Genomic DNA, 13212 nt, shown 5'->3' with positions numbered 1-13212 from the left:
CTCTTCTTCCTTCATAGCCATCTGCTTCCTCTTCTATCTTCTCCTTTAACTTCCTTCACCTGAATGGTTTATCTTATTTTCTATGATCCTCCTGATTACATTTAATCCCAATTTTAACACTTTATCTCATCATGCTGAGCCATCTATCTCTTGATGAATATTTAAGCCATTACCAGTAAGATGATCATTATTTCTCCCGCTTAAAAGACTTATTAGTACCTTTAATTATTCTACTTCACTACCATCATGTTTAATAGGAGTTTAACACCGTTAATACTGTAATTATTATCATCCAGAAAAAAATTAAGTGTATATACTTGCGATTGAACAGCTTTGAAAATGAATTCGCCGAAAACAGAACTCTTCACTAAACCAATCATTCTTATTTACCGTCTTAATGGGTGCATTCTGTTTACTGAAAAAAATTCCTAGACTATATGAATGGATTCTTCAGGAATAAAAAAACCCATTCCAAATGGCACGCATTTTATCTGAAGTTAGTGGGACGTGCCATAAAAAATGCTATGTCAGAACAGATGCTGAGAGCTCATATTACTAATGTAATAAAACCCAGTAATTGGGTTGGATGCAAAGCCCAAACAAAGGGGATCTTGAAGTTAGTACTTAGAAGTAATGAAAGTAGGGGCGTCTTAGCAAACAAAGCAATTCGAACATTCGTGTCCGACCACATTGGTTGCTTAAGGGTCCAATGAGGTGAAAGAATGCGCTTACTGAGTTAACATCCCAAAATCATGGTGGTGAAACAAACCCTAAATTCAGGTTTTTCAAGTATCCAGCTCCCGAGACCTGTATGGGTAGAACTAGTGATCTACAAAACATCTTAAATTTGTTCGATAAAACGCTCGTAGTCTTAGGAATAAAACGTCTGATCTAACCTTTGTGAGAAATGAATTAAGTCACAATTTAGTTATTTTCACGGAATTGTGGATTACTGTAGATGTAGACTGTTCTCCAATCATTGCAGAATACATCAGCATTATAAGAGATAGAGTCAAAAATCACAGGAGGGAAGGTATAATTTATATGTTAGAGATCACTCTAGCGAACAGTCGAACACAACAAAGACGCGTCATAATTATTCATATGAGGTAGCAAGGATGTTCTAGAACCACGATCGAATGAAGTCAGAACAGGATGCCATTTTTCTCAGTGATCAGTGAATGGAACGTCTTACCTGAACGAGTTGTATCAGCCCCATAAGTGGGCACTTACAAGAAAAAGCTAAATTTTCAGTGGAAGACGAGCCGGAAGGACTAACAGGAGTTCACCAACCTACTAATCTTATTGCTGAAGATGAAAGACCAAATGAGCATGTTTGTTATAACGACCCAGTTGTACGAACTCCTTTGATGTTTTCTTTGAAGTTTGATCTAAGTTTCTGAGTTCATTGATCCTTTTTTATGAGTCTGGAATTTTTCATAATAACCCCTGTATATCAAGAAAGGTTTATATTTATTGAGATTTCAGGATTTTTTCAGAGTGTCTTGATCATTAAACCAACCTGCAATCCATAACTTTTATTGTAAATATGTTTAGTTAATAAGTTACTAAAATCCCAATCTCTGATGATCATATATATACATATAAATATATATATATGGTGGCAACTAAATAATAAATCATAGTCGTCTCAGGCTTGGAGTGCATACATAAAATATGCTGAATATGGAAACGGAAAATGTTTACATTATTTTGGCTCGAGTGGGTTCAGTGTTTTGCTGAGACTAAAATTGACGGCAGTAACTTTGTTTGTCATTGTTAGTGCAACATAATATCCATGCCGAAATATCTGGGCCGGTATCGTGTATTGTATGAATAAGGTAATACGATATATGTTAAGAGAGCACGAAGGGCTTGATAAACAAGGTATTTAATACTAATTAATATGAATTAATAAGTTGTTATATGTCACTTCTTCCAGTGACAATTAGCGAAAATGGCGAATCAAACTGATAAGCATGAAAAAATCTTGGTTATTAAACCAGTTAACCTCCTTGCAACCCATATTTTGTTAACATTTCCGTCATAGTACCAAGTGAAATTTGGGGAGATTTCTCTGTCTCGGTTAACGTTCGATAAAATATATGAAGTGATAGTACATAACATCTCGTTGTTGTATTGTGGTAACAAATACCAACCAATCATTTACTTTTTCAGCTATCTGTCCCAAGAGTTTCCTCTGCTGGAAGACTTTTTGTCTTTTATTCGCCGTTTTTTAAAAATCAACTCCTGAATAATGACAGCTGTAGGAGGTTGAGTTACACTAGTGACATTTGTTAGGTCTTACTTGTTCCACTGATGCACCCGTATGTGTAACGTACTAAGAACATGAATTGACTTTGTAGGAGAAATCGCTTAGAAGCACCAACTAAACATTAAAGGCAAGCATATATCGTGACAAACGTATATATTCCCAATAATTGTTTACATGTTCATTTTTACCCACAGTATATATTTAAATGATATATAATGAAATCGCATATCGTCCCTATCTTTTGTTTGATAGGTTTCGATTTGACGTATTCTGTGTGTGACTTGTATCGACAGTAGCTTGAAAAAACTAATACTGATATGTTCAGATTCAATGACACTATAGCACTGAAATCGACATTCAAAACCTCATACAAATGAAACAAAAGCCTTAAGTTTTAAGCATTCCCTTTATATTAGTCAGTATAGTGCGATGAGTGCATTTGTTATCCAGATTAATTTAACCCCGTTCCCATTTCGCATTTCAATAATGATTTCCTTACTTTTCAAAGATGTTGACCCTTTTATTTAAGTTACCGTTCTTTATGCACGAGGACGTTTTTCAGGCTTATTGTGATTTTTAACCTGACTGCATTTATGTTTCATTTTGTTTCCTAATACTTTTTACAGTTACAAGGCCCTTGTTAAACATGTTGTAGTGTAATGTAAAGTTTAAACAACAGGTTATTTGTTTAGGATACGTGTTTTTTAATTGATATCATTTTTTGTGAGACAAGCCATTCAGTATTCTTGATAATGGACCCTGTATTCAAAGTGAGGTCTAAAGACACCACAGGTATTCAGATTTTGACAACGCTTTTGTGTGTAAGGCCTTTTTAATTGAAGGACGCCAACCCAGTCAAATCAGAAGTCAGAAATATAGAGGTTCAAAGATGTTGGAAAACTAATGTTATATCGAGAAGCGTCTGATCTAAGCTGGTTACTATTTTCAAGGGATGTGTATGTGATATTCAGAAGTATTCGAATAAAAGCATGAATTAGTAATTCCAGGAATAACGCAATTTAATCAAGAAGTATTAGATGAGCACAAACGAATGTACTGTATTTGGAATTCGAAATCAAAACAGTCATCAATACAAAGAAATCATTGGTTCATATAAACACCGCATCCTCCACAGTTCAAATTGGAGTGTAAGTGTCTTTAATCGATTGTACGTCTTCTTCTTAAGTTCATCTTACGTCCGTTCGAAAGTGTATTGAATATAGACTCTGTAGTACCTAGAATGCACTCGTTAGTATTAGAATTAACAACTGAAGTTGGAACAGACCCATCTGATTCCTGGAATTGTATACAATCATCATGTCGGTTGTGTAGTGAAACCACAGACATCTAGAATTTGCATCATAGACGTTCCAACACTATCTTCCCCCACGAAATAATGTTGGATCCTTACGTCGCAATGTTACAACCAATTTGACGTTCTCAATTCGCATTATCTTCTCAAATCTCACGCTTCGATTACTGTATGTGAGTATTTGAGGATACACACTGATATATAATTTGAGGTATTGCATCATGTGGGACTTCGATTTGCATAAAAATTATGATACATTTTTTTTTGTTATTCATATTAGAATACACAGATAGATATGCATTAATATGTGTAATTAACACATGTGATGCATCTAGGCTTGATTCATCTGCGAAACAATCGAATGGAAAACATGCATCTGCCTCATATTCATTAGGACAATCTTGGACTTGATTTGGATTCTCTGCCTGTGCAAATTCCATGTCTGGGCAAACTGGTTCTCTGATTGCTTCAGGAAAACTTGCTATTCCCTCGAATTTATTAAGAGTCTCATTAAAGAATAATGGATCATTAGAAAAATCAGCATCTACCAAAACAGAATCTGGTTCTTGATCATAATTTGACTAATTCAATATATTATTCTCAGAGTTGTAAGAAATTTCATCAGAAATATGTGAATCATTATGACAAACCATATCTGGTACAATAACATGAGAAATCTGATAAGAAGTTGGTTGATTAGACACTTTTGTCTCACAGTGATTCTGGGTTTCATTCAACTCTGGACTGTTATGTGACGTTATACCGCTTCAAAAAGTCTTGGATAAAGATAAGTGATCATTAGAAACATCCACCTTAATAGCATCCCATTCATAAATTTTAGCATTAGTTTCCGCGTAATGAACCATGATATTACAAACTGAGTGTGTCCAGTTTTACCACACTTGAAGCATTTAGAATTACGAAATACACATGAATTACGTGGGTGAAACTTGCCACAGAACAAGCATTTACCAAACACGTACTCATCTTCACGAACTGTTTCACAATTTAACCAATTGTCATCTGAACAACCTTGATTACGTATCGGGCTGCGACGATGTATTAATGTAGTGGAATTCTTGATGCTTTGGCGAGTCATTTTATCGAATTTTTCTCTTTTATCTCATTCAAAATTTGTATACTTTACATGGCCCAAAGTAGTTCCTTGAGAGTTGCATAGGGAAGTGAAATCGGTTCATCTGGAAATGTTCAAGTCCTTATTAAGCTGTATGCTTCTTTTCCGCTTAATGTAAGGAAATGAGCCACAGTAATAACATCCTCAACATCTTCCTTGGTCATAGCCCAGATTTCGAACCTCTCCATGTAATCCTCAAAAGCATTAAAATCTGAATCTGTATCCAACCGTTCCATCACAGTCTCTATCGCGACACCAATGTGATGTTTAAGAGTAAGTGAATTGTGGTATAAACTAGTAACCTCAGAAACAACACAATTTAATCAAGAAGTATTAGATGAGCATAAACGAGTGTACTGTATTTGGAGTTCGAAATCAAAACAGCTATCAATGCAAACAAATCATTGGTTCATATAAACATCACAGCGTATCCACTCGTAATCTGGTACAGGTGCGTGAAAGAGCGCATCCAGCTGTCGTGTGTTCAGTAAACCTAATGAGATCAGCACCAATGTCGTAGATTTACAGAACTATTTATTTTAGGGATTTACTTGCTACCATAGGCCCTGGCTAGGTGACTGTCTGCAACAACGAAAGTTATTAACCTTTAGTTAAAGTTCTTTTAAGGGATCTAGCAGGAAAGATTTGAGTGATATCTATCTTTTACTAATCTGTCACAGCGCACCAGAATAACAGGTTTTAGGTATTCAGTTTGCTGTAATGATGTGGAGCAGGTATTACATACTGTACAAAGTAAGAACTAGGAAAATTTAATCATCATATTCACCGATATTTAGTTAACATGTCAAAAACATTCATAATTAACCGCCACACTTGCGTAACAACAAAAGTGGTCATTCTATCTGTCTAAACAATATTCGACGTTATTTTAACACTATAATTTTTTACTTTGTTTCTAAATTAATTAGCATAATACAGATGTTTAATAAGTTTATTTTATAGAAATGCAGCCGAATGTTTGTACAACATACGATGTCTGTATCCTACCAGTTTTTCATCAAATGCGCTGTACACTTTATCTAAACGAACTTGGAATATGTGTCGTGCCAAATCACTATTCTTTACCCAACAAAATGTATATTCACAAGAACCTAATAATTGGGTGCAAGAAAGAAATTATATTAAAAAATAAGAAAAAGCAAAATGTTTGCCTAAAAATGAGTTATTTTAAAACAAGAAAAGTAGACAATCATTTGACTGAATGACTTTTCAGGTGAATGGAAAGAAAGAAAATTTGAAAATTCTTGAAGAAACAAATCTTGATATACTTTTTTCATCTGATCAAGAAGCTTCTGAATGCATGAAAGCAATGGAATTTTTCGTCGAAAATGCCCACTTAAGCGATGGTAAATGAGCTCAGTATTTGTCCATTGATATTAAACAACTTTGGCACATTTATTGCGAAATAGTTTCCTGTGTTAATTAATTATTTTGTGTTTTTTCCTCTGAATCTAAGTCCAGATGAAAGTGATCCATACAGACATGTAGATATGAAAAGATATGTTAAAACTAAATAGCCTGACAGAAAAAATAACTTACAATGCTCGGCATTTATGGGTTTATCTTTTACACTGCTATTCAAGAAGCTCGACTCAATTAAACCAGTTCATTGTATTTTTAACATTTTATGCTTATAACAAGAATATAGCGTGCCATTATTCATTTTCACTAGACAGACATTTAAGTCTCTCAATCATAGACTAGTTTAAGGCACTTAATAGAACATTTTCGGAAATACAAAACAAATCATATTTTATATTTGCCAATGTTAAGTTTACTCACAGCAGACGATGATCACAGATAGTTCTTATATTATGCTTCCAATATATTTTATTTTATAATTAGATAATTGGGTTTGTTAAAAATCGCATAATTTTCTCTAAAATTGCATTCTAATGAAATTTTAGTAAAAGTCTAATTTATTTATTCATCAATTTAGCCAAACCATATTTAGTCTTAATAAACCCTAAAAGTGGATCAGGAAATGCTCTAAATGGTTTTAACTATAAAGTTTCTCCCATTTGGAAACAAATGAATGTTCCATATGAATTATTTTGTACAGGTAATTAATTGTATTATCGCATTTCAAATTTTTCAATTAATGAATCTACTGTATAATAATAAACAAAACGTCTAAAATACTCTATAGGAATTCAACCGCTTTTTATAATGAGAGTTCACTAATTCATTTAGTAATACTTCACAATATGTTAAACGATAGCAGAATTAGTTGTCATTAATTAAAAACCAATTAGTGAAAATAAATGTAAAGTTTTGCTTATTCCATTTGAACTGTTAGAAAAGCATCTACTAAAAAACTGGCTTTCATTAAACTAGTATACTGACTAAAAGTAGTAAAGAATCATAAAAATAAACTTGCACTGCTGAGGAGTCCCACAATGGGACGAAACGGTCGTCCAGTACGAGCATAAATATTTAATGGACCATAATTCATTTTAAGCTTTTATGGTTGGCATCACGGACTGAATTTAGTTAAATAACCTCTGAAAAGCAGGAAGCACTGGACAGATGTTTTGTCCTAGTACAGGACCCATCAACAGCAGATAAAAATAATACCACGACAGATCTAACACAGAATCATCAAGTCTTACGGCTAGCCTTGATTTTAACTTCAAATTGATTGATTGCGTGATGGTATCAGAGTAAATTGTTGGACCACCGTTAGCATATATAGTTCAATATAAGTAAGTCGTTTCGTGATTAAGTTATGCTGAGTTTTTGATTTGTTTTGTCCCATTAGTAAAATCACTTATATTAGTCTAAGTTTTAAGTTCACTGTAGTTTAGCAAATAACTAACTTTTAGAATTATGACTATTAAAGTGTTACGTAATAGGGGATAAAAAAGCTAAGTGACGGAAGCATTTACTGAAACACAAATATGTATATAAAACCCACATAACTATCATACTATTAGTGTCATTTAAAATGACTTTTCATCATATCAGTTATTAGAATCCTCTTGAATTATACTGATGGGATCATTTCATTAATTTAGTAAAGATGATTTAATATATTTGATGTATTTACAACTCATAATGGCCACATGTATTTCGATTTTCGTCTGTGAATCTACCAATACTAAGTGTTTATTCTATTAATATAGATTATTCGTTTTAAAATGATTTCTCACTTAATTGGTTCACTGTTTACTTGGAAATTAGGACTATAGTCAAACGATTCTAATAATCAATGGATTTGTTGAATAAGCGAAAACAAATGGTGTTCATTTAAGCAAAAATATCCGGATTAAATGTTGTTTATAAAACTGAGTATCTTTGTTACAATAACTAATCCACAAAGGTATACAAACAAGATAAACAAATATTCAAACATTTTATAGCATAAATATAGCTCATTTTGTCAACTATACACGATCTATATCATACTACTGATATATCATAGTAAGCGATAACATGATTTATTCAGCTGGGTGAAAAGACAGCTAATTGGAAAAGCAAACAAGCTCTGAGATTTCAGAGTACAAAGTTGTATTGTTAGTATAATAAATATGAAAGTAAATAACAAACATTTAAAAAGTATGATAAATAATACTGAACAATTTATAATTAGAGATTAAGTAGATGAATAAACAACAAAAATGACTTAGTTACAAGTAAAACCCCTGAATCACTGGACGGCCGTTTCGTCCTATTATGGTACTCCTCAGCAGTGCGCATCCACGATCCCGCGCTCGCGAGATTCGAACACAGGACCTACCAGTCTCGCGCCAGAGCACTTAATCGATAGACCACTGAGCCCGCATTCAACGGTGTTAATGTCTAACTTCAACCAATCCACGATTTTGAGCAACCGTTCACCAATTGTCCTCAGTGGGTTGATATCTCTACTACAGACTTGGTAGAACTCCACTGGTCACTGCTTCTCACTAGAACTCAAGGAAATATCTCCTGGAGACCCATATTAGAACGAAACTGCCGTCCAGTGCTTCCAGGTTTTCCATGATGGTCTAGCTTCAATTGAATCATGATTTCAACTATGAAAATACTAAAATCTCCACAAAACCCTTTCTGATCAACAAGTAGAAACGTCAAATCTACTGATAGTTAGCTGATATAGGTAGCATATCACTAGAAACCTGCATTATATTAATTGAGGCAAGTAACAATGACATTCTATAATTCCATTTGCATAAATTTCAGAAATATTATGCGCCGCAATGTTAATTTTCCTTTATTTTTTTGTGCTGATCTAAAAAAAACCTGCTTACAGACAGATGATAAACAAATGTTAAATGATTAGAAACAAATGAAAGAAAGTTCTGGACTTAGGTTGTATCACTCGTCATCAACTAAATTCAATTGGCATAAAAGAATGTATAATGATGACACTGATTGCTCAGTAGTCAGAAGTTTATCAACATAAGGATAAACCACCAGACAATACGTTCTTCCATAACTTATAATAACATAAACATAAACCCAGTGTTATATATATATATATATATATATATATATATCCTCTTTACTATGCTGAATTATGCTCGTGAAGAGTCTACCTGGTAATGCATTCATAAATGTTTAACTTATATGCCTTTCATATAAACCATAAATGATTTATTTATGCATGCATCTATTCAAATATCAATTTTGATGCCATATTTCTGTTGTTTAGAATATCCAGGTCATGCAGAAAATTTTATCATAAATTTACCAAAAGCTAATCTTTTACGTTACCGTGCAATTGTTACGTGTTCAGGCGATGGACTAGTGTATGAAGTAATTAACGGACTCATTTCAAGAAAAGATTATGATGACGTAATTGAGGAGGATACAATACCTATTGGTATTCTACCAGGAGGCAGTGCTAATTCAACTGCTGCTTCAATTTGTTACCATTCTGGGTAATTAAATGTTTAATAATGCAAACAAATTAGATGTGCTATTTATTAGAATAGGCTTTTGTTTTGGAGTATAGCAGAAAATAACTGTCCACAAACTGTAAAGCAGATGAATTAACCTAGATATATATCCAGTTATTAAGTAATGCATTTTATGAACAAATGTGCTTGTTAATTTAATTAACATAAAACAAACATAAATATAACAGTACAGTTAATCATTTATTTACCAGTCTATGTGATAAAGTGTAGGTAAGTTGACTGACTAGTTTATACCAAGTAATAAATAAAGACTACAAAATATTATTATCTGAATAACCATTTTCCACATTTGCTTGATTAATGGTTTCTTGATCTATCGGCTGATTAAAAGTCATTTCTCATAGTCAAATCTATTCTCAGTCCACATTCTATACACCAGTAACAAAAAAGGTCAAATCGATAAAAAACGAGAATTATGGGTAACTATAATGGCTTTAAAAGCGGTAACCCTAATAATTTGTATGATAAATTGAGATATACTATTTACCTACCTAATTATCAAAAACTTTATATAACCATGTTCTACACTTTCACCTTAGGATTAAGTGGATCTTTCTTTGAATTTTTATCACTGCGAATCCTGTGAGACTTTATTCCCCTAATATACACATTTAGTGATTAAAACCAATTTGTGCCGTGTTGGAACAGTTAATAAATCAGAAAACAGCTGCTTTTTTCACTACTAACATTTCTATTCAAAAGAATTTTCCCTATGATTTATCAATCTAATGTTCACCACTCACGTAGACAAAAAGATAGTCATTGTGCATTGGATTGAAGTAACAAACATAAGTTGAAATAGTTTTTGAAACAAATTCTTTTCGCACTAATTAAGAGCTGTTTGGTCTATTTTTCAAGCGATGACACTTGTGATTAAAATGATTACAAACTAGTATTTAGCCACGTTTTTAGAAGTCTTTGTTTCACTTTATTCTTATGAAGACCCACCGTCAATTACCAATAAAAAGCGTCAAAAGTTGTTGCACAGAGATGCTGTATAAGATTTTTTCACTAAATGACACTTGTTGAAGAACCATTGAAATTCATTCATATTGGTTATATTGAGACAATACACTAGACGAGACTTGAAAGTTATAGGGTTACTCCTATTGAATAACGCATGTATGGTCCGTCGAAGAGTCTCGAATGTGAACAAGACCAATGACTTCCAAAGTTTCTTAAATTAATGTAAGTTTCAGATGACTCACCTGTAAATATTGCAAATATCAAATTATGCACTGATCAATCTCCCAACGGAAAGTATAATCTATTATTGTTAATAAATTATTTATTACAAACCTTTTGCTTTCCTTTATTTAGTTTATTAGGCAAATCATCACTTTTATCACACTGTGGTTTTCTGTTAACATTACCAATTGAAAATATACGAAATAAACAATCTCAACAAGTTAATGAACAAAATGAAAAATACAGTTGTACTTTACCAGTTTTACCGCGTATTACTCCTGTGAGTTGTATACACTTTGGAACATATGACACAAATTTTCATCGATACGGTATTCAAAGTATTGAATGGGGTTTCATTGCTGATTTAGACTACAAAAGTGAACGATTTCGTTGGATGGGTGAAAAAAGATTTCTACTTTATGCATGTTACTACCTTATGAGTACGTGTTTAGTTTCATTGACCATATGAATCAAAACGATTCCTTGTTGATTTTTTCAGAAAATCGAATGATAATAACCTCTTCAGAAGTTTATAGTTAAGCAACATTCCGTTAAGGGAATATAAAATATGGAGCTGCATCCAGTCAAAATACTATCATCCTTTTTGAGTCTTCAGTTATTGCAATTATGAAACGTGATCGGAAAGCATTTGTCTAAAAAATGAAGCATTAAAAAAGTTGCATGTAAAACATTTTAGACGACTAGGTAATATGATTGCAGTGAGACTCGAGTTTAATAGAAATAATAATTAACTGGTCTCAAGCTTGTTTTTACAATGTGTGAAACCGAAAATCTTTTAGATTCAATAGACTTTGTAAGGGATTGCTCTTCACTTTCTATTGACTTCAACACTACTAATATATTTAGTTGCTCTTTTTTATGCCCAACTCTGTAACAAAACAGTGAGACTTGGTAATTTCAACAGAAAAGGCTATTAGTACGTTTCATGATATTTGTCTTCTCTTGATGATAAAACAAAGTTCGTTGAAAGTTTCTAACCCATAAAGTTTAATAGATATTATAATAAATAAACTGAAAGAGGAAGGTTTCAGAAGTAAATAGTATCGTTTCTAAACTTCAGATGAACTATCCATTCAACTGAAGATGATAATGATAGTTTTGAGGAAGCGAACTAAACTTATATGAATACGTGAATAGAATAGAAAGTCTGTGAAATTTTTAAACAAGTTAATCAACGACGGAAATCTTTTCCGAAATGACGCTCAAAGAGGGTCAAGTATTCATTTGAAATTTGATTACAGAAAGTTAAAGATTTTACTTTGTTGAGCGTCGCACTTATTCTGAGCATTGCAATTTTGAGGTTGGTGTTAAAGTTATATAAGTTTCATGAACTCGATTTCGTTGTGTTTACCTTACACTGAATCAGCATTCACCTTAAATCTTTATGTAAGCTACGAAAATAATAGGTGGAAATGAAACTTTAATAGATGAAGAAAACATATTCGTATGATTAGTATTGTCTCGCTGTAGTCTGGAAGAAATTATATTTGAAATCCAGTTTAAATCGTACACATTAAATCGTAAACAATTCATATTTTACTATGCGTTATTGTTCTAAGTGTTGACTTCACATCCTTATGAACTAGGTCTGTGTATAGTATGTACTCACAAAAGCGTAGCAACGCTAGTCCGGTGACCGGGTAGAAAATACTCTTGAGCAAACCATGTTTAACGTAGAGGTTATAAAACATTCTATCTATGAATTCATGAAGGACGCCAGAATTAATCTGATCAACAATTCAACTTTCCTTAAAGAACCACAACCTACTCCGGTGGCATCTATATAGTAAAGTTGTACTTTATTCGAAAAAACGTTCTTAACATTCGATCAAACTGTAAGTGTATTCAAGGAACGTTTCACAATTATTTCTATTAATATCCTACTAAAACGTCATTATATTGGAATAATAATAAAGTTAACAGATAACTTATATATTTATAGACGTATAATATCTTTTCCTTCCAACCAGAGAAACCAACATATCGTGCCAAATTATCATACTTACCATTTGACAATGTACTATATCAAAAAAATAAGTATAAAAATGATGAACTGGTTCAAAAATCTTCTGTATCATCAACAGTAAGCAAAAATTCATTTGACTGTTTCTAAATTAAGTTCTTTTATGAATTCTTACGACAAACCATATTAATAAACATTTTGGCACTTAAAACTATTAAGGAATTAAATTCATTTAGTATTGTTTGTTTGAATCTTCCCATCGATGTGTTAAGACTGCAACAGGTCAGTTTCTAATTGGCATAGGTGCATACTGTGCGTATTGCCTCGATATAGCCCTAATTCACAGGCATGGGTAAGCAGAGATGGATAATGGCT

The 13212-nt window shown here is 32.7% G+C and overlaps 1 protein-coding gene across 1 annotated transcript in view; it reads left to right on the top strand.

Annotated features, from left to right (window-relative positions):
* Nucleotides 1-5688: 5688 nt before the first annotated feature.
* The window catches only part of Smp_157100 (sphingoid long chain base kinase), a gene marked incomplete at its 3' end in the record, with an annotated part of 19029 nt that continues 11505 nt past the window's right edge, over nucleotides 5689-13212 (top strand). Inside the window, exons 1-6 of the mRNA XM_018789624.1 lie at nucleotides 5689-5924; nucleotides 5957-6089; nucleotides 6683-6805; nucleotides 9398-9626; nucleotides 11100-11230; nucleotides 12845-12957. Coding sequence (XP_018655048.1) covers nucleotides 5745-5924; nucleotides 5957-6089; nucleotides 6683-6805; nucleotides 9398-9626; nucleotides 11100-11230; nucleotides 12845-12957 — 909 coding nt within the window. The 5' untranslated portion in view covers nucleotides 5689-5744. The remainder of the gene's footprint in view (nucleotides 5925-5956; nucleotides 6090-6682; nucleotides 6806-9397; nucleotides 9627-11099; nucleotides 11231-12844; nucleotides 12958-13212) is intronic.

This window comes from Schistosoma mansoni, chromosome W (assembly GCF_000237925.1).
Source record: "Schistosoma mansoni strain Puerto Rico chromosome W, complete genome".
NCBI classification, from domain to species: Eukaryota; Metazoa; Platyhelminthes; class Trematoda; order Strigeidida; family Schistosomatidae; genus Schistosoma; species Schistosoma mansoni.
Note: the sequence above shows the minus strand (reverse complement) of the source record. Positions and strands in the feature narration are given on the sequence as shown.